The following is a 20,024-nucleotide window of genomic DNA, read 5'->3' on the forward strand; positions in this document are numbered from 1 at the left end:
TCTTGTTTCTGTGCACCGTGGGCAATTTACTTCCTTGCCCCTCTGTGCCTGGGGTGGATTGGGCCAGTTTGGTTGGCTCAGCAATGGGGCCTGTGTTGGCAGCCACGGCCCGGATGAGAACAAAGCGAGGCCTCGGCCCACTACGCACAAGGCCCGCTCGACACAAAATTCTCCTCCCCTGGGCTTTGCTTGCCGCTAAGGGTCAGGTCAGGGAACCAACCCAGCCAAATCACCTTCAGCATTTTTGAGACAAAAGGATTCAGCATTTTTGAGACAAACTCATCAGTATCCCTGACGAGGAAATTATGGATGAAATTTGAGAATTCTCTGTGCTGAACTGCAGCACATTTCTGAGTGACATAAACGGAGTACTCGTCTTTCATAAATTTCCAGGGGGGACAACTGCCTCTCTAGCGCAAAAGACTTTATTTTGATCCCAAAACTAAACAGCACGCATAAGAGGATGCAAGGAACCATTGACCATCCAGAGAGCAAAGTAGGTGAACTCGGTGCCCGCAAAACTAATCGCACAGAACCATGGCGTCGTTTTAAGCACCCTTCTCTGCCACAAGCTTGTCGATAAGAGCAGCAGCGTCCTCCACCGTCTGGATCACTTGAGCGCTAGATTCATCCACCGTGATTTGGAATGCCTCCTCAAGGCCCATCACAATTTCAACCTACATTAAATACACAACAGTATGCAACTAACCAGGGATTAGGACACACGTTTCAGGGAGAAGACAACAAGACAGAGAACAGTTCATTATCCACTATGGGAACATCACGCTATCTACAAAACGACAATAAAAGGTGTTCCACTTCGACCGCAGAATCTGGAAATTTTCATTGCCATTAGCATGTCGAAGAATCCTGGGCTGATGTTGACGATGCAAATTGTGATCATTACAATTTACAACCGTAAAAATTAATATATATTACTCCCAATTTTCAAGTAGTCAAAATGGTTGGATGATGTTAAACAACCACACATGAGTCCAAGTAATTACCGTGTCAAGTGAATCAGCCCCGAGGTCTACAAATTTTGTCTCTCCTGTTATAGGGGTGCCTTCCTCTACCGCTAATTGATTCTTCACTATTTCACAAACCTTCTCAATGGTTTCTTGTTTAGCCTATTCAAGAATTATAAGCATTTGTCAACAATATATAATTAAGCAAAGTAGTTTGCAGAGATATACTATAAGCATTTGACCATGTACTGCGGTCTGCTACCCACCACACTTGTCAGCATTGGACCAAAAAAATACTGCAGAAAACTGGCTATACAGTCTCAAGAAATAGCACAAAGGCATCAAGCAAATTGCTGAAAGATGGGAATCACATGATTACCGTGGTAATTTGTTTCACCGTCAGACTAGGAGGTGCAAAAACTACTCGTGTAAAATCTTCAAACTATAGCTACATAGTATTAATTAGGGAGAATTATGAAAATATCATCGCAAAAGAGCGAGTTTTGGAGTATACCATCGGAAAGTTCACGAGTTGGAAAGTCGCGGCAAAACGCGACGTGAGCTGCTAAATGCTATTGCTGTTCAAAAGGCTCCGTTAGAGATATGAAATGCCATTATTACCCTTCTTTTATCTCCTTTCCTGACCTTCCTCGTCTGGACAGCGAGCTCTGGCGTGCAGCTCACCAGTGTGCATCCAGAACCCACCCATGGCCAAGTGAGCAAGTACCTCGTCCTACAGGGCCCAGCTCACGACCACGCTCTAGCCGCGCGTTGTGTCGTCAAAGCCGTCCGGGAGAATGGGCGGCTATGATGCAGACTCGCCGCTAGACAGGTTGTGCAGCGGGCTGGTGTCGAACACCGAGATGGTGAGGACGCGATGGAACGATGCTAGCTCACGGGTCTCCAGCGCATTGAAAGTGCTGAGGATGAAGCTTGTCAGCGCGTGGTTCTTCTCGCAGGAGCACTTCACTCACTACGGCACCGCGGCGAGGGGACACTCTTGACCTATTCGATCGAATGCCTAGAACAACAGTGATGAAATCTGAACCACACCAATGGCAATTCAACCTGCCTCACCTCAAAATCAAGCTCATGAACATAGCAACACATCAGAGAAAATTGCCGTTATGATTTACGAGTGTTTCCGCTACATGTATCCCAAACTGAGAATAGGTTGCAGTAGCGTAAATTTGCAAAAAAGGAGCTTTTAAGCCGGGCTGTAGTTGAGTTGCAACATCAATCAAGAACATAGAATGAATGAGGCGAGCTGCGGCTTCCACTTCTTCTGGAAGTCATGGTATGCCCGGGACACCGACGGGATCTCATCAGAGGCTTAGAGCGTGGACCGGTGGTGTGCGACATGGGCTACCCAGAGACGTGTCGGGGCCGCCTCTAGCTACGACTCTACGTGCCTCCCCGAACTCCACCACCACCAAGGAGGCGACGAAGTGCCACCCCTTGTAGCGGACTACTCCGGTGACGATGAGGCTTGGCCGCCGGACTTGAGGAAAAAGACATGCGCGGCATGGACTCGCGGCGGCTCGTGCAACGGGAAGGCCAGGCGTGAGTTTCTGGAGCACTCACGACCTCATTTTGCCAGGTTGGAGCGGCGGAGAGCAAAGGACACTCGTGTGGGGCTTTGACTGAAGAGCAGAGGATTGAGACGGGAGAGAATGGAGAACGGGAGGAGCTGCCAGGGGCAAGGTTGTCGTATTTTCACAAAAGAACCAGCTAGCGAAGGTGTTGGATGGAGAAATAAACGGCAGTAGCATTTTTCAGCGTTTTGCAATGGCACTTTCCAACTCGTGAGCTTTCCGATGGTATTCTTCAACTCGGGCTCTTTTGCGATGGTATTTTCATAATTTTCCCTATTAATTATAGTTTCAGAAACTCGGGCTCTTTTGCGATGTCACAAGCAGAATAACATTCTGGAAATCTTCAGTTAGTTGTTCTCAAAAGAAAATTTACAGGTAGATTGAAGTGAAGAGATATAGCTGTTTGCATTCCTCGAATGGCCCAAAGTTAAACTACAATCAAGCTGAGAAGCTCTCGCAGAGACTAGCACAAGAAATTGCCATCAAATGGCATCTTTCTAGTTGTATGGAGTTTGCCATCATAAAATTGTTGTTACGTTGACATTCTACAGTACTGCAGTTATTGCAAGAAACAAGATAAGTGCAGGATGATTTAATGGTGCGCTTGATGTCAAAAGGTGTTGATAATGGTTCAGCAGTATATCAGGTCAGAATACAAGCAAGTTTTTCAACACAACAAATATGTATCGCACACCCTTCTCTGCTTCCCTTTTTACTATTTACACTAAGAATAATAGACTGAAGTGCTTGGCATAACTCATCAGAACATAGCTGATATAAGAAAGCACAGCTAGCGAGGAAACGAGCTCCCCGTTCAGCAACCATGCATCTAGGAAGAACAGCCAGCATTTCATCTCAGCTCACATTTTGCCACAGCAAACAAGCTTGTCGAGAAACATTGAATCCACACACCATCTTTAAAGATTCAAAATGAACTAAATTGCACAGTGCGATGGATGGAATAACACAAAGATGCTACCGATACGTACCGAACATGACACCTGAAAGCGCTTTGGAATCCGCTGCAACCGAATTGATGGAGAGCTTGCTCTTTGCCTGACGAAAGATGCCGATACTCGAAACGACACTGCATCCATTCCCTACAGTGACAGGAAAAAGCAAGGCTTTCGTTTCTCGGAATCAAGATCCGAACTTTACAGCAGCAACCAAGAAATGAAACAAAAGGAACACTAGAAGAACTGTCCAAGAAAGCTCCCGACCTGAACCCGACGGGCAGGGGAGTAGGCGAGGATGGCCGATCTAGCGGCGGCGGCGGTGACGGGAGCAACCATGGCTGACTCGACCGGGAGATCAGCGGAGAGAGCGAGAAGAATAGCTGCTACTAGCGACGAGTGCAAGGGAGAGGAATGAGTGGGAGCTGAGGTGCGGGTGCTTTATTGCGGGGGAGGCGGCGTCGCCTCGTTAGTATCGACGACCGTCGATGGAATCCACTCCCATGTTCCAGCGGCGGCCGCAGCGAGCGAGCACGATTGAAAGAGACGGGGAGGAGTAAGCTATGCGTCCTCGGGACGACCAGCTCCCCCTGTCCCCATTTGTGCCGTATCATGGGAGATCAATCAAAACAGGGATGGGAACCAGGAAGGAACACGGACACTTTGTTGCCAGACATAGACAGTCTTCAACAATATTCTCTTCATTTTATTTTTATTTTATTTATTTTTTCATTTTTCATTTTTTTTATTTTATTTCATCTCTAACAGTTTCTCTTTAAGTGAAATTACGAAAGAATATGAGAGAGAATTTCGTCCTGAAGGGAATGAGAATAACATTAGAAATCCTTTCGTGACAGTAACTGTGAAGTGAAACTGTTAAAGCGCTGAAGGAAACGAAAATCCCTTCACGACGGAAATCTGGGCCGTGAAAGGAAACCCTTGGCCATAATCTTATCATATTTTCTTTATTTCATTTCTTTTCCATTTTTTCTCATTCTTATTTTCTTTTATTTTTACCATTCTCCAATAGCCTCTTTTTAAAGAATTTGTAAAAAAAAAGAGAGAGATAATCCTAAAGTTGGAAGGTGATAAAGATAGGAATCCATTAGTAACGATAACTGCGAAGAGAAATCGTTAGAGCGTTGAGGGAACAGAAACCGTGACGGGTTCGGTTGGAGATAGCATCACGCCTTAAACAAAAGTCAAATTTTGTCCAAAAATTATCATTTTACTAAGAGAAAAGGGTTTTTATTGGATCATTGACAAACCCTAAACTACGTTATAATCCCTTCGTGTAAAAAAAAAATGTTATTTTAGTCTTTCCTTCAATATTAAAAAAAATTACGTTATATAATTTTGAGATAACTTTAGTCTAAATTTTTGAAGTCTTACTTCTCTATTAAATAACTTACTTCTTAATGCAGTTCTTATTTCCCATGTAATGAATCAAGTAACAAATTAGTAAATTTTATTTATCGTATGGTGTAATTATAAGATCGAAACGTGTCTAATTACTATTCTTCTTGATCTTGATATTAACATGTGATGTGCTTTTAGTCTCACATCAAATACAGGGGGGAAGTATAGCAGGAATGAATGTAAGGATAATATTTCTAGAGTTTTATTTGAAGTTGTTGAGTGCATAAGGCGTTATTAGATGTAATGAATGATACGTTTCGATGTTATTTTTTTGCATAATGTACTAAACTATTTATTTATTGTTTTATCTTTCAGCTTTTATTCTTGGTGCTGTAAAACTATTTCAGTATGCGTAACTAATAGATGCTTGAAAAATATAATTTCATGATGTTAAGCGCATCATTGTTACAAATGCGGTGATTGATAATTGCATGTGTGTGTAGCATGTGCATGTTTATATTGGGAGCTCAATTCTTTTGATACTATAGTGTTCATGCCGTCCAAGTCTTCATTATCCTAAATAGGATATATAATTAAGAATGTCTCGTGTAAAGCTTAACAATAAAGGGATGTATCACCACAGTCCGTTCCTACAGACCAAACTCTCATTGTTGTGTACTTATGGACTTCGTCATTGAGACATCGACTTTGTTCTAGATGTTGGGTTGTTCTTGGAAGAGAAGACGGTAGCAATCGTAAAGGCCAACAACTATGCCGTGACACGAGCAAGACACCTTGATGAAGATGTGGATGAATGTAGCGAAGCGCGGATTCGAGGAAGATAAGAGGTGCAAATGTCCAAAATTAGCTAAAGAAATAAATTAAGTCATATTGCAATTAATATGTTGTGGCAATAATTTTTCCTAAATTACTGTTATTTGATCGGTATCATATATACCCGTGATATTTTATCTGTTATTGTTAGAGGATTAACTCCTGTCGCAGGGATCTCGAGAGACCCCTTTTTAGAGATTCGGCCGGGGATGATCCTGAATAAGTTCGTCGGAAAAATAAATGGGAATGAGTGCAACGGCCGGTGGGGGGGTGTCGACCTAGTGCAAGAAGAAATAAATGTACCGAAATTTAGACAGGTTCGGACCGCACGGGGGCGTAATACCATACTCCTGTATGAATGCTATCACTTTCCTGAGGAAGTCACTCAAGGATGTTGCTGGTTACAAAAATTGTGACCTAACTAAGAGCTTGAAGCTTCTTGTTCTTCTGCTGGAACTGTGCTAAACCTTGCTCACAGTGCTTCTTTCGTGTTGTTCGTATCGACCCCTGTTCGTCTGGACTCACCCTTGCTTCTGTGTTGCCGGCTGTTTAAGTACTCACTGGCTGAGATATGCCCCGAATGGGAAGGAGGGGCATAAGTTCCAAAACACCATGATTGGGAAAGGCGTCATCATTTCTTCTGGGTGAAGTGACCGGGGTGGAAAAAACGCCGCACGCCCGATCACCTGTCACCGTAAACGCCCTGGCAACGGGTGCCGTGGAGAGGGCCCACCGGGTAGCCGCAGAGCAACCCGGCGTGCCCGCCCTGTCTTGTTGCTCTGCCACAGCAGTGCGGCAGACAGAACGCCTTGATCCTCGCGATGTTATCCCAAGACAAACCGGATTACACGGAATGGGACCCGTGCAATTAATAACCCCACGCATCTCTGCCAAAACATGGCAGGAACTGACGCTGTGACGGGAGCAGTTGGGGGTGTCAGGCCACGCACGCTCATTAAATGCGGTCTCGGACCTCTGACTGATTGACACCTCATCGAAAGGCCCTTCAGGGGCCTTTCTGGGCCGTCGGGGCACCGAGTGCTCTGGGATACTATTCATCCCCGAGCACTCTCTCCCGAGAATGCCTATCCTTGTCCTCGGGGCACCGAGTGCTGGGGGGTACTGTTCACCTCCCTGAGCACTTTCTTCCGAGCACTCCTGCACGAACCTTCAGGGAACTGAGTGCTCGGGGGCTGCCACGTGCAGCCCAGAGCACTCTCTCCCGAGCACTCTTATACGGATCTTCGGGGAACCGAGCGCTCGGGAGCTGCCACACGCAGCCCCGAGCACTCTCTCCCGGAACTTGGCTCTTTTGATCGTCGGGGGACTAGGGTGCTTGGGAGTGACCGGGCACCTCCCCGAGCATTTTCTTCCCGGTATTTTAGACTCCGTGGATCATCGGGGAATTGGGGTGCTCGGGGACCACTGACTGTGGCCCCGAGCATCTTCTCCCGGGACTTGATCTTTTCTCATCCTACAGGAGAGACCTCGCGGGATGGTACCATGTGGCGGATAGCTAGCTCGGCCTCGGGATTCGGGGACATCTGATTCCTGATACACCGACAATTATACTACCAAATATTTCATCGGTTACATTGGGAATATTTCATTTTAAAATTAAGTTTCGTCCACAACGTTCTATTTCTAAATATATAGAGTACTGTACATAATATTACACTAAAAATAGTAACTTCTCTAATAAATATTTTAAAAATTTATACTATACAATATTATTATAATATTCACTAACACTATAATAAAAATTTAATCAGGCCTCGGATAAACACTCTAAGAGAACACGATTGTTGCCCTGAGCGAGGGAAGGACAAGGCGGATAGATATCCCAGGCAGGGCAGCCAAGCAAAGCAACAGGACCCGGACGCACACAGCTGGAGCGCAGAAGATCCCGTGGGTAGGGGAAGGGGAAGGGGAAGGGGGCTGGGCCTCGTTTCCAACCCTTGGAAGTTTCTCCTTTCCTCTCTCTCTCTCTGTCTCTCGTCTCCGCCCTCTTCCCTCATCGCCTCGCCGCATTCGCATCTCCGGATCCCAGTCGCTCACCTCGCCGCTGCCCTCCGCGTCCTCGCCATTCCCGCCTCCTCCTCCCGCCTTCCGTCTCGATCTCGCCTCGTTTCCCCGCGCCGATTCGTCTCGTCTCGCGCGGCTGGGATGGCTAGGGGCGGCGGCTGCCCGGGCCTGCGCGGGTGATCTCTCTCGCGCGGGGAGCCCTCTCGCGCCGCACGTGGAGGATCCCGTCGCGGCTGGTGCCTTTCCTTCGCGCTGCTCGATTCTAGGGTTTGCTCCTTCCTGCCTGGGGGGATTCGATCCCCTCCCCTCCGATTGCTCCCCCTCCGCGCCCACTCGCCATGTTTTCGCACGGCGCTGATTCCGCCCACGACGCCGGGGGCGTTGGCGTCAGCAGTGGTGGAGCCACCGTCCCAACGAGGTTCGTCTGGCCCTACGGCGGGAAGAGGGTCTTTTTATCAGGCTCCTTTACGAGGTTGGCTGATTTCTCACTATTCATTTACTTATTCATTTATACGGTCGTATGATATCTTATGCTCCTGCGTTTTACTGCCATCATTCTCCTCCCTGTTATTGCCCTACTGTAGGAGTAATTGTTTGTTATTGCACTAGTTTCTCGAAACAATTCCAACTGTATTAGTGATAGCATGTTCACCCCTGCCACGAATCGTGCCAACTAGTTTGATGGGTGTCCCATCGCCTGCTGTGTGGTTTGGTTTCCAAATGAATCTCTTCAGTTTGTATATATATGCATAGTTGATCTCCTCCTAAGGTTTAATCTTATGCTTCCTGCAATTGATGAATGGATTATCTCTCTCAGCTCCCTTGCTGGGAGCTGTCTGGTCAGTATATAGATCTGTGCACTCTATCTTCTGTGCACTCTATCTTGATGCCATGCATGATAGTATCCTAGGGCTTACTCATTCAATGCAGCTCCCTTAAACAGCTACCTATCTGTTTATTTGTTCGGATGACGTAAAGATGGAATTGCTTAGCTTTCCGCCTTCCCGCCAATCACTGACTCGTAACATCCGTGAATTGTCGTTACTGTGCACCTAACGGCCACACTTTTGTCGTAGGTGGTCAGAGCATTTGCCAATGTCTCCTGTTGAAGGCTGTCCCACCGTATTTCAAGCTATTTGCAGCCTGTCTCCTGGTGTTTACCAGGTGCCCTTCTTTATTTAGCTATTTTACAGTTGTCCTGTACCCACCATGCTATTTAACAACTTATATTGTATATTGTTTACTGTTTAGTTTTTTTTTGGGTCATGTTTCTCCATTTATCTTGGCAAGACTGCTATTTGTAGTTCTTTTTATCCATTGCAATTTTGTAAACTACATGGACTTCACATGTCTTTTTTTTTTCTTTTGTGTTGGAACTTGGTATATATTACAACATTTGAATACCATGCAAACTTATCTGTATGCTCTCATGTATAATTTTTTTATTGTTGTGAATAAAGTGTGCATCCCATAAACGTGACATTACATTTTTTTAGTGTAAAAACTTTCTTACTTGATTATTGATACGCAGTACAAGTTCTTTGTGGACGGGGAGTGGCGGCATGATGAGCGGCAACCAACTATAACAGGAGACTATGGGGTGGTTAACACTTTGTACTTGACAAGGGACATTAACCAAATAAACACAGTATTGAGCCCAAGCACACCTGGAAGCAGGATGAACATGGATGTGGACAATGAAAATTTTCAGCGTACGGTAAGGATCACTTATCTTTGTTAGAAATTCCATAATACTTGATGAAGCACATGCTAATCTCTGATCGACATGTGAGTGAATGACCACATCATGTGGGCTAGCTGTTCTTGCTGTGATCTGATGGTGGTGGTTTGGATGATATATTTCTAAAGCATTCAAATGTTCTGATATATGCAAGCATCTCATCGTTGTGATTTCTTGACACATGATATTCTCTGTGGGAGGGTAGGATGGAGTCTCAATCATCAGTGCTTTTGTGCAAGAGATAAACACACTCTGTTCTTTGCTGGATATTCATATGAAAATGCATATTATATAATGTGCACCCAAAAATCCATGTATGCCTGGCTGGTGATTATATGTTTAATCTCTTATTTGTGATTCTACCAATGTTTCTTAGAAGGTAAATAAAATGGTGACTTCTTGACGAGGGATAACATCTTAGTGACAATGACCTTCCTTGTCTTCACAATCAGGTTTCATTGTCGGATGGCGCCCTTCAGGATGGTCATCAAAGAGTTTCAGAGGCTTCCATACAGATCTCTAGGTGTCAGGTTTCTGAGTATCTGAGTTTGCATACTGGATATGATTTACTTCCCGATTCGGGCAAGGTATGGAGAACCAGCTGCTCATCTAAGAATTTTTATTGGTGTAAGGTTTATTCCTATTAAGTCATTATTATTATTTTCCAATTCAGGTCATTGCTCTGGACATTAATTTACCTGTGAAGCAATCTTTTCATATCCTGCATGAACAGGTATTCAATCTTACATGATTTCTCTCTTCCAATTCTGTATTTTTGGTTGAGTCTGCACACTTCCATTATTTCTTCTGTCTGTGTCTTACAATGCAACATTCATAAGAGTACGATGTGTCACCTGCATTTTAGACTCTGTTCTTAGCTGGCTTTTGGCTACATTTAGGAGAAGTGTCATATAATCGTAATTTTTTTTCCATGGGCATCTTTAATTTATCTTAGCTGAGTTCCCACTGTAATTGATGGAAAACTGAAAATTGCACTCTTAAATTCTTAGATATGCAGCTATTCTCTGCCAGTAATACAAGTCAGTGCCATGAACATGATTAAAATTTACAAACTAAGTGATCTCAATTGTTACTGTCTTTATTGCTTCCTGTATTGTATTTCTGTTAGTTTCCCTAGGTGAGAGCTGTGTTCTGGCCCCAGTGGTTGGACATATTGGATCTTTCTACCATTTTTGCATTTATTATTTCCACATAGATAGCTTATCAGAAGGCAAAGCATACTTATGATGCTTTCTTAGCTGTCATCTAGATGCAAACAAAGTTTTAATTTGTTATTTTCTGGGTTCCTGTTAGTGGTGATTCCGTTGTTGATTTTGTTATATATTACATTCACCATCAATACTCGTCAAGTTGGAAAAATGTTCATTTCTGGTGCACCTTGCAGGGAATTCCTGTAGCTCCTCTGTGGGATTCATACAGAGGTCAGTTTGTTGGCCTTCTGAGCCCATTGGATTTTATACTTATATTGAGAGAGGTAACTTATTTTGGCTCTAATTCTTTGCTCTTAGTTTTCTTTAAATCTTTTATTACATTGATGCTTGGTTTTCTTCTATCATGCTTACAGTCGAATAGAATATATGTCTGTGTTTTAGGAGCTCCAATTGCTAGTACCAATTAAACATAGCTTGGATGAACAAGAATGTTCCCATTTTTTAGGAACTCCAATGAACTATAAGCATGTGTGCCCATGGTTTTTAAGGCGATAAGGCGAGGCGTGGTGACCCAGCCCCCCCCCCCCCCCCCTCCAAACGCCTAGGCGCTCATGATGCGAGGCAACGCCATACTAGCCTAAGAAACAGCCAAACAGCAGCAGCAGGAGGAAAGAAAAAACAGAAAGCAAAAAGAAAAAGGGGAAAGGGGGATAAGGGAGGGGGTTGGTGGCCCAGCCCACTAGCCAGCCCACGAGTGCCTCCCCTCCCGTAGATATCTCCTCCCAGGTGCAGCGCCGCTCCCAGGCTTGCTCAGCGCTGCCACGCTCCTCGCTTCTCTCTCTCTTGCTCGCTTGCCTTCCCTTCATTCTCCATTGTGCTGCCAACCCGCCACTCCTCCCTCTCGCTCCCTTGCACCTCACTGTGCGAACCCCCTCAAATCGACTGACGCCAGCGCCCCCTTCCAGATCGATTGCCGCTGCCTCTGACCTGAGGGGCTGCTGTGCCGGCGCTGGAGCCGGCGGGGTGTTCAGCCTTGCTGGTCAGTTCCCGCCTGCTCTTCCTCCCCCCCCCCCCCCAGCCTCCCTCTCACTGCTTTGGGCTAGGTGTTGGGGACGCCGAGGTCTCCTGGAGCGCCTTGTCGCCTAGGCAATGCCTCAAACCATGTGCGTGCCAATTTTTAGATATTGGGAACTTGAATATGTGTTTTTCATTTTATGGGATGCTGGAATATTAGGTTTTTTATGCTGTGTTATGTTCTGCAAAATTTGTTAAATTGGATTGGACTATCATGCTGATACTAAAATCAATTCTCTTTACCTTCAAAATGCTTGGTAGTAGGCCTCAAATATGGAAATAAAGTTATTGAAAAAGACCAACAACCATTTTTAGAAGGTGGTCTTTGAAGATCAGCAGTGAACATGCTGGCAAACCGAAGATATGCATGATGATGATGTATTAACCGAAGATATGCATGATGATGCTGGCCTCAAATATGCGTTGTCAAACCTTTTGACAGCTCAATAAGTTTGTAGCAGAAAAGCCATATCTTTTTCATAAAATATATGTTAAGAGTTCTATATGGGCCAGTGCAAGATGTAGCAGTTTCCCAATCTTGGTTTGGTTTAGTTGTATTAGAGTTTGTTTCACTTGTAGATCGTATGGTTGCATGTTGATGCTTTACTATACTCAGTGTTATGTTGTTCGACTGATTTGTGCTTCATATGAACAGGTGATGTATCTGTGGAGTATAGGATATTTCGATTTACTTTTTTTGGTTATTATTCATTTCACGAAATTGTTACAGACTAGCTATCAGATTCTTGTGATGTGATCTTATTTTAAAAAATATTTTTTTGATGTTACTTCAATTGAATTGTTTTATACTATTCTGGTTTCGTTGCAGCTTGAAACTCATGGCTCGAACTTGACAGAGGAACAGCTTGAAACACACACTATATCTGCATGGAAAGAGGCTAAGCGGCAAACTTATGGAAGAAACGAGGGTCAGTGGCGACCACAACAGCATCTGGTGCATGTAAGTCGGTGCCCATTTTTGGTGGTGGTTGACAATTGAATTCTGAATCTGTATGCAGTTTGAATCAGACGACTTGGATCTTGAGTTTAAGACTTTATATTGTCACGAAATTGACAATCTGACGCTCGCATATCGAAGGATGAAATTATATTTTACATGATGTTGATTGCGTATGCAGGTTGTGGTTAACAATAGTGATGTATGAGTGGGTGTTTCTGCCACCCACCATTTCACACTTATAGCTGTCACAGTTTCACCTAGTCGCTTAGTTTCTCGGCGTTGGGGGATGGGCGCCATGGCTCCTCTAGTCAGATGGGGAGGGAGGGTATTGACGTGGGCAACAGTTAGGTTGGCCGCTGCTGCCGGATCCTGCCATAGGTTCACTGGTGTTGTCGGTCGCAGCTTTAGGAAGCATAGCGGCAGCAGCTTGAGACGAGTAGGCATGAGAGGCTGTGAGGGAGGTGGAGTGCATGAGATCAAGAGTGAATGATACAGGAAGGGTAGCATGAGGGAGAAGGGCCGCCGCCGGCTACTCTGGTTGAGTAGGGTAAGAGAGGAGGGGGAAAATGGTGATATGGGGTGGTGTCTGGTGGGCTTTGAGCTGAGTGTTAGGTGGGAGAAGTGGGCTGAGTAGGTGTAGGGTTAACATTTTGATACAAGTTTGTTGTGAATTCCTTAATTTTAGAGTTTGTGTAACCTTCATTTTAAAGTGTTGATGATTTCTATTGCGTTGAAATTTTTTCACTATTCTTTTTCCTTTTCCTTTTTCTATTGTTCCCATCCCTGATTCACTATGCTAAGCTCAATTTTGCTGTGATTTATGTGGCAAATGCACTCGTACTGAATTGGATCTGTTGTCTAGGCCACGCCTTATGATTCCTTGCGGGACATTGCTCTAAAGATATTGCAAAATGGCATTTCGACAGTTCCAGTTATTTACTCACCGTCATCAGATGGATCATTTCCACAGCTGTTGCATCTTGCATCCCTTTCTGGAATTTTGAAATGTACGTTTCCCACTGTATCTGTATGAAGAGTGGAACTTATTTATATTATAAGCAACTTGTTGCAATATATCTTAACATTTTTTACATTTTGCAGGTATCTGTAGATATTTTAAAAACTCTACTGGTAATTTGCCTATACTGAACCAACCAGTGTGCACAATTCCGCTGGGTTCCTGGCTTCCAAAAATTGGCGATCCAAATGGCCGTCCATTGGTTATGTTGCGACCTAATGCATCACTTAGCTCTGCCCTTAACTTGTTGGTTCAAGGTATGTTCTCTGTTCATTTTACTGCAACTGAAAACTAAAACTAGAAAATGCAGAAGTCATTAAGGAGCTCTTTCTTGCATTTCCCAAGGCAGCTCTTGTTTATTACTCCAATACTGAAGTTCAACACCAGTTCCACTGAAACTCCGTTTAACTTGTGACTATTGGGCATTGGCTCTATTATGTTGCGAAACTAATCTCTTACTCTTGTTATTTACTCACTGTTTCATGCAGCTGGAGTTAGCTCAATACCGATTGTGGATGAGAATGACTCGCTGCTTGACACATATTCCAGAAGGTATGCCATTTTCACTCGCATATATTCATATTTTTCTTTGGCTGTGTTTGTGATCCTTTCCTTTGTCCTTATATTCATCGATTTTGTTCCATCTTATAGTGACATAACAGCTCTAGCAAAAGACAAGGTCTACACTCGTGTTCGCCTTGATGAGATGACCATTAATCAGGTTTGCTATACAATACCTGTCTTGAACAAGTTTTTGTCTGAAAGCCTTAAACCTATAGTTGCGTTAGTTGGCCTTTTCTGGCAATATGGTTACTTGGTTAGAGGAATTATTTTGGAAAGAGCTGGTAATTTGGAAGATGGAAAAAGGTGTTGGTCTAGAACGTTTATTTTGTGGAGCTATGATTAGTTCACAATGTTCTCTGTGTATGACATGAGAATAGATGTCAATACCCACAGTACACATGTATGCTGTAAGCATGTTTGAAAAATAGTTGATCTGATAGCGAAATTGATAGGCAAACCAACCCTCTGTTTTGTGCGCACAGATGCATGTCTGTATCGCCTTTGCATGTAGTCTCTGAAGTAGTAGTGGCCAAAAAGGTTTAGATCTGGAAATAAATTACAGGAGGGTTTATTGTTAAAATATTATTTTTAAAAGGTTTAAGAAATAAAAAAATTTCGCTACCATGTAGCATTGTGTTCTTTTTTTATTAGGGTACAACTGAGTATGCACACGACCCACACACACCACACTCACGCCCCACATGCACACATGCGCGTCCTAAACACACACTAAACTCAGTGTGCGAGCACACACATCCTACTTAACGCGCATGCATGTGCGTACCCTAGCCCGGGACCCATCCTTGGAGCAAACCCCCTGGTGAGCACCCGTGCCGAAGGCAGGCTTCGAACGCGGGCGGGCTCGGTCACTCACCTGGCAACTTTGCCAAACGAGCTACGGCTCGTTCTCTAGCTTTATGTGGTCTGCTCCATCTATAATGAATTTTCTATCTCTTTGTCCAATCGCAATTCTTATTTTTTGTGGCTGACACGGATTTATTGATAACAGCCCATTGCTGGTAAAATGTAAACTAGGTAAAGATGAACAGAATAGTGAAACAACATCGAGTGGCTAGAACTGGTTCTGTTATGTAATTCGAAATTGGGCCGTCTCATGAATCATGCACGTTTTCTCTGTCCAGATGGTTTGATCTGTGTCTCAACCTCTTGTTTTGTCAATTTCAGGCTTTGCAGCTTGGACAGGATGCTAATACACCTTTTGGATTTTTTAACGGGCAGAGATGCCAGATGTGCCTCCGGTCTGATCCCTTGCTGAAAGTGATGGAGCGACTGGCTAACCCTGGTAAGTACATGTGGTCATGGATGCTACTGCTGCCTGAAGATGTACTCCCCAGTTAACAAGCTGACCTTTTTTACTTTCTTGGTAGGGGTGCGGCGAGTCTTCATTGTGGAAGCTGGTAGCAAGCGTGTGGAAGGCATAATATCACTGAGTGACATTTTCAAGTTCTTGCTGAGCTTGTGAGAATGCCGAGCCGTCATCGTCATCTCTGTTTTGTTGTGGCAAGTGCCAGAGTTAACAGTTGCAAACAGGTGTCAAGCCGCCATGGATCTCTGGCTTTTGGATATGACAGGATTGGAGGCTTGTCTTTCCAGATAATGGCCATTCAGGGATCTGTAAAGTTCCTTTTTTTTTTCCTGTCCCTTTGTTACCAAAATATCCGGTGATTTTTATTTATTGAATTGTTTTCCTGCTTGCTCGGTTTCCGAGTCCCTAGGGACAGGAGGTTAGCTAGCTTTACATAGTTGTTCCAGATAGTGCTGCTAGAGACTTGCTGGCATCGAAGAGAAGAATTAGAGGCGGGACGGGACGGTTCCAAAATTGATTCTGTACCTGTAGTGAGTAGAGGCCGTGTGTTGGTTTGCTCAACAACCGTGTTCGTTGGGCAGCTCTGGAACAATGGAAGGAGGAATTATCAGATGCTTGCTATGCTCTTTTAGATTTCGGAACAGGCGACTTTTTTTACTGGACCAAATTCTTGCCTCTGGGGGATCGGTGAATGTAAAATTGTGCCTCATTTATGTGTCCGAACCAAAAAGTTGTACTTTCTTTAGGCCGGCTCCATCTTCATGCGGGGAATGATTTGCGAATAATCAATCTTGTTGATCAACTATAGTATGTCCTGGCGTCGTAGTTGTAGCAAGATGATACTGAGTATTGTGGAAGCGAAATCTACCCGTCCCTGTTGCTGTCAAAAATGCAGTAGTGGATGCAAAACGCGGCGGCGGGCGGGTTTGGGTCCCCACGGGCTTGTCCTTGAGTGAAAAAATCTAGAGAGTGGATAGAGGATAAGACCAATACACATGGACACACGCCAAGAGCCTAGGTTTCGCCTTCTCTGTCTCTGTAGCAGATTCAAGGAATCCATCCATTCCCTTTAGTTGAATAAAACTCTGTTCGTCCTCCTCTCCCTTGAGTTGTTACAGCAAGCGGTTCATCCCTTGTCCCCCATCTTCTCTAAAGGGTGTGCCAGAGTACAATCTCATCAGAGTCTGGAGAGTAGAGTAGCAGCGGCAGCATCCTTGCAAGAAACAAGGAAAGAAGAAGCATGGCAACTGCAATGCCCCCCGCCGCAGCAATCACCCGCCACAGCCACCATCACCACCGTGTCTCGCTCGCTCCCAAGCCTTCCTCCGCCCGTGCTGCTGGTTCGGCGCCCCTCCGCTCGGGCTTCCTGGGCCGCGCGCTCGCCGCACAGCCCGTGGCGGCGGAGCCCCATCGCGGCGGCGTGTCCGTGTCGGTGCGGATGGCGTGGGACGGCTCCCTCTCCTCGGTGCGCCTCATCATGCAGGGCAGGAACGTCAAGGTACCACGGCTACTCTCTGCTCATCAACCCCTTTGGCTTTCCAACAATTTCCACAGTGCAGGCTCGAATCATCTCTTCCCTTCTCTTCTCTTCATCTGGGCTGCAGCCTGCAGCTGCATTGCATATGTTATCATGTTTTGTTGGCCCTGCCCCCAACATAGCAGTAGAATTGTTGTACTAGCTACTGCCGTAGAGTGTAGTGTATCTGCACGACGTCCGGGAGTGAATGGAATGCATGGATGTGGCGCAGCTGACGGACAAGCTGAAGGAGCACATCGAGGACAAGGTGGGCAGGGCGGTGGCGAAGCACTGCCACCTGGTCCGGGAGGTCGACGTCCGCCTCTCCGCCCGGGGAGGCGAGCTCGGCAGGGGACCCAAGACTTCCCGCTGCGAGATCACGCTGTTCAGCAAGCGTCACGGGGTGCTGCGCGCCGAGGAGGACTCCGAGTCCAGCTACGGGAGCATCGACATGGCCGCCTCCATCATCAAGCGCAAGCTCCGCAAGATCAAGGAGAAGGAGACGGAGGTGCGCCACCTCAAGGGCACCAAGGACTGGACCTATGACGCCGCCGGCCTCTTGGATGATGTCGAGCAGGACCTAGAAGACGACGAGGCGGCGGCCGAGCAGGACCTGGTGGAGGCCGTCGGGGCAGAGGACGAGCAGAACGTCCTCGCCAAGGTACGTCTTTGATTCTTGCTACTATCGATCCACTGATCTGCCGCAGCAATTTTATTGTGTCTCCATCTAACTAAGAGCATTGCGTTGCAGGTGGTGCGCACCAAGGTGTTCGAGATGCCCCCGCTGGCCGTGGACGAGGCGCTGGAGCAGCTGGAGAACGTCGATCATGACTTCTATGCCTTCAGGAACGAGGAGACAGGTAATTAAATTGCTTGCTTTACTAGCTAGTACGTACTTATCTTGAGTTTGTACAGCACTGACGCAGATTTATGAGTACGTCTTGTTGCTTATGACGGCCTACACATATACATCTGGATTGTATTGCAGGCGAGGTAAACATTCTGTACAAGAGGAAAGAGGGCGGGTACGGGCTCATCATCCCCAAGGAGGACGGACACGTCGAGAAGGAGACCATTGCAGCAGCAGCCTTCGCCGGGCACGGTCAGAATAACTAGCTAGTTACTGCAGCAGCAGCCTTCGCCGGCCCTGCACTCGATCGTCGACCCACCCTGATCGATCCGATCGGTTTCTCAATTCTGTCTGTGTTACTACAACACACTGTCTGTCCTTCAATTTGTCAGTAGGACGCGTAATCGATCGGCACTGATGACAAGTGATGTCTTAATTACCTGAGTAGCATTTCCTGTCCAGTGTTGGCACAGACAAAGGATGCAAAACCCAGGGGCTGGCAGCCACTCGAGAGTGAGTCTCGTGCCAGGGGCTGCTGACACACTGATCGGTAGCAGCCCATCACCAATGGCCTGCATTTTTTTAGAAGAGGGCTCAACGGGGATGCATTGAACGGCCCAACTATATACCGTATGACATACCCTGAGCCGATGGCCCATCCATTCTGGTCTTCAAAGAAAGAGTGAATCTGCCTTGCATGCGTCATATTCTTGGCGCCAATCCCTTTTTAATTTGTCCCACATGGAGTAATTCACAACACCAGAGAGAGATAAGGGAATCGATCCGTATAACCTACACTCGTAAGTCTCCTCGATCGGGGCATGGGTCATGCATGCGCCATGAGTAGTATAAGCTACCCTTTTGTTTTGAATATACATTCACACGCATAGGCATCATCAAGCCTTGAATTTGAATGGCTGCTCCGATGATATAATTCAAGCGTATGAATTGGTGGGAGGAGACAGCTATCTCCGATGGATTGATGCAGCTTGAGGCCTGGCCCTGGGTGAGGTTAGCTTAGCAATACAACGTCATGCAATGCATGTATGTACCCGCTGACGGCTAGCTCGGTGCAGCTGTTGACGACGAATGGACGCCACGCGCGCATGTCTGGCCGTTTGCTGACGCCAGGTAATTTGAGTCCTAGCTAGCTAGCTTGTTTGTCGTTGCGCCATGGAGGCATGGAGGGAGCAAGAATGGCCGGCCGGCCGCGCACTATAACGAAATCACTCATGTCATGGTCAATCTAGACGACGATCGATACCATTCTATTGTGCTATTCGTCTCGTCACCCTTTTGCTCCAAACGATCCATCCATCCATCATATATATCGGAATCGGACCCGCCGTGCGATCCATCGGTGCATGCATATGTCAGAGGACACCAGAGATGCTGCTTAATTCCTTCCTCGCTCGCTCGTTCATTAATCTTGTCTTCCACGATCCATCGTTGTTTACTCGTCGTCTTCACTAAAGGCAGTGGCATTTACTAGCTACGATATGATACTCCAACATGCATGCATGCATGCATATGTTGGGTTCGAATTTCACGTGTCAATGCGACTTTTCAGCATCTCGATCGATTGCCTTTCAAGCATATATAGGAGATGAAGTTGGTTTTGATTTCGATACCGAAGTTGCATTGGTTGCAACAGGATGATGAACATGAAAGAGGGTAGCTAGTACCTTTCAATCCGATCGAAAAAAAGGCTAGGCAGCAGCTCGTGCTAGCTTATTCATCCCTCTTATCTTGTATTCTTGTCTGTCGCTAGCAGCAGCTTGCCACTCAGAAAGAAAGAGGAGGGAAAAAAAAATCTCCGATGTGTAATTGAGCATTCTTTTTTTTTATATAGGATGAGAAACTAAGTTGGTATGTATATTACTTTATATATGATGAGTTATTGATAATATAGTTTATGTGACTAATATGTTTATCAAGTATATATTTTAGTAGGTTTTATAGATGCAACACATGAAAATACCAACAAAACCGGGATAAAGATTGGATTAAATTGGACAAGTCCAAAAAAATATGGACACACCGGATGCTCCGACGCTCAAAAGCTTG

General features: G+C 45.5%; 3 protein-coding genes across 3 annotated transcripts; 2 read left to right on the forward strand and 1 right to left on the reverse strand.

The window, feature by feature from the left end:
* Nucleotides 1–312: 312 nt before the first annotated feature.
* Nucleotides 313–4,136, reverse strand: LOC133913823 (acyl carrier protein 3, chloroplastic-like). The gene is made up of 4 exons (XM_062357090.1): nucleotides 3,784–4,136; nucleotides 3,553–3,663; nucleotides 1,008–1,130; nucleotides 313–677 (listed from the first exon to the last, which is right to left on the reverse strand). The coding sequence occupies exons 1-4, from the start codon at nucleotides 3,853–3,855 to the stop codon at nucleotides 549–551; spliced, it is 435 nt and encodes a 144-aa protein (XP_062213074.1). The 5' UTR covers nucleotides 3,856–4,136; the 3' UTR covers nucleotides 313–548.
* A 3,498-nt stretch (nucleotides 4,137–7,634) lies between these two features.
* LOC133913824 (sucrose nonfermenting 4-like protein) lies at nucleotides 7,635–16,258 on the forward strand. Its single transcript, XM_062357091.1, has 13 exons — nucleotides 7,635–8,206; nucleotides 8,811–8,898; nucleotides 9,266–9,451; nucleotides 9,928–10,062; nucleotides 10,149–10,208; nucleotides 10,881–10,970; nucleotides 12,551–12,682; nucleotides 13,545–13,689; nucleotides 13,784–13,957; nucleotides 14,189–14,252; nucleotides 14,352–14,421; nucleotides 15,450–15,567; nucleotides 15,653–16,258. The coding sequence occupies exons 1-13, from the start codon at nucleotides 8,073–8,075 to the stop codon at nucleotides 15,745–15,747; spliced, it is 1,491 nt and encodes a 496-aa protein (XP_062213075.1). The 5' UTR covers nucleotides 7,635–8,072; the 3' UTR covers nucleotides 15,748–16,258.
* A 362-nt stretch (nucleotides 16,259–16,620) lies between these two features.
* LOC133913825 (ribosome-binding factor PSRP1, chloroplastic) lies at nucleotides 16,621–18,418 on the forward strand. The gene is made up of 4 exons (XM_062357092.1): nucleotides 16,621–17,089; nucleotides 17,340–17,768; nucleotides 17,859–17,967; nucleotides 18,096–18,418. Exons 1-4 carry the CDS (start codon nucleotides 16,832–16,834, stop codon nucleotides 18,221–18,223), a joined length of 924 nt encoding a protein of 307 aa, XP_062213076.1. The 5' UTR covers nucleotides 16,621–16,831; the 3' UTR covers nucleotides 18,224–18,418.
* The last annotated feature ends 1,606 nt before the right edge of the window (nucleotides 18,419–20,024 follow it).

This window comes from Phragmites australis, chromosome 3 (genome assembly GCF_958298935.1).
Source record: "Phragmites australis chromosome 3, lpPhrAust1.1, whole genome shotgun sequence".
NCBI lineage: Eukaryota > Viridiplantae > Streptophyta > Magnoliopsida > Poales > Poaceae > Phragmites > Phragmites australis.

Coding starts and splice junctions, on each gene's coding strand:
- LOC133913824 (XM_062357091.1), top strand. CDS start 8,073: ATGTTTTCGCACGGCGCTGATTCCGCCCACGACGCCGGGGGCGTTGGC. Junction 10,063..10,148: donor TACTTCCCGATTCGGGCAAG/GTATGGAGAACC, acceptor TTTCCAATTCAG/GTCATTGCTCTGGACATTAA. Junction 13,690..13,783: donor CCTTTCTGGAATTTTGAAAT/GTACGTTTCCCA, acceptor TACATTTTGCAG/GTATCTGTAGATATTTTAAA.
- LOC133913823 (XM_062357090.1), bottom strand. CDS start 3,855: ATGGTTGCTCCCGTCACCGCCGCCGCCGCTAGATCGGCCATCCTCGCC. Junction 3,664..3,783: donor CCCCTGCCCGTCGGGTTCAG/GTCGGGAGCTTT, acceptor CTGTCACTGTAG/GGAATGGATGCAGTGTCGTT. Junction 1,131..3,552: donor GCTTTCAGGTGTCATGTTCG/GTACGTATCGGT, acceptor ATTCTTGAATAG/GCTAAACAAGAAACCATTGA.
- LOC133913825 (XM_062357092.1), top strand. CDS start 16,832: ATGGCAACTGCAATGCCCCCCGCCGCAGCAATCACCCGCCACAGCCAC. Junction 17,090..17,339: donor TGCAGGGCAGGAACGTCAAG/GTACCACGGCTA, acceptor GATGTGGCGCAG/CTGACGGACAAGCTGAAGGA. Junction 17,968..18,095: donor CTTCAGGAACGAGGAGACAG/GTAATTAAATTG, acceptor ATTGTATTGCAG/GCGAGGTAAACATTCTGTAC.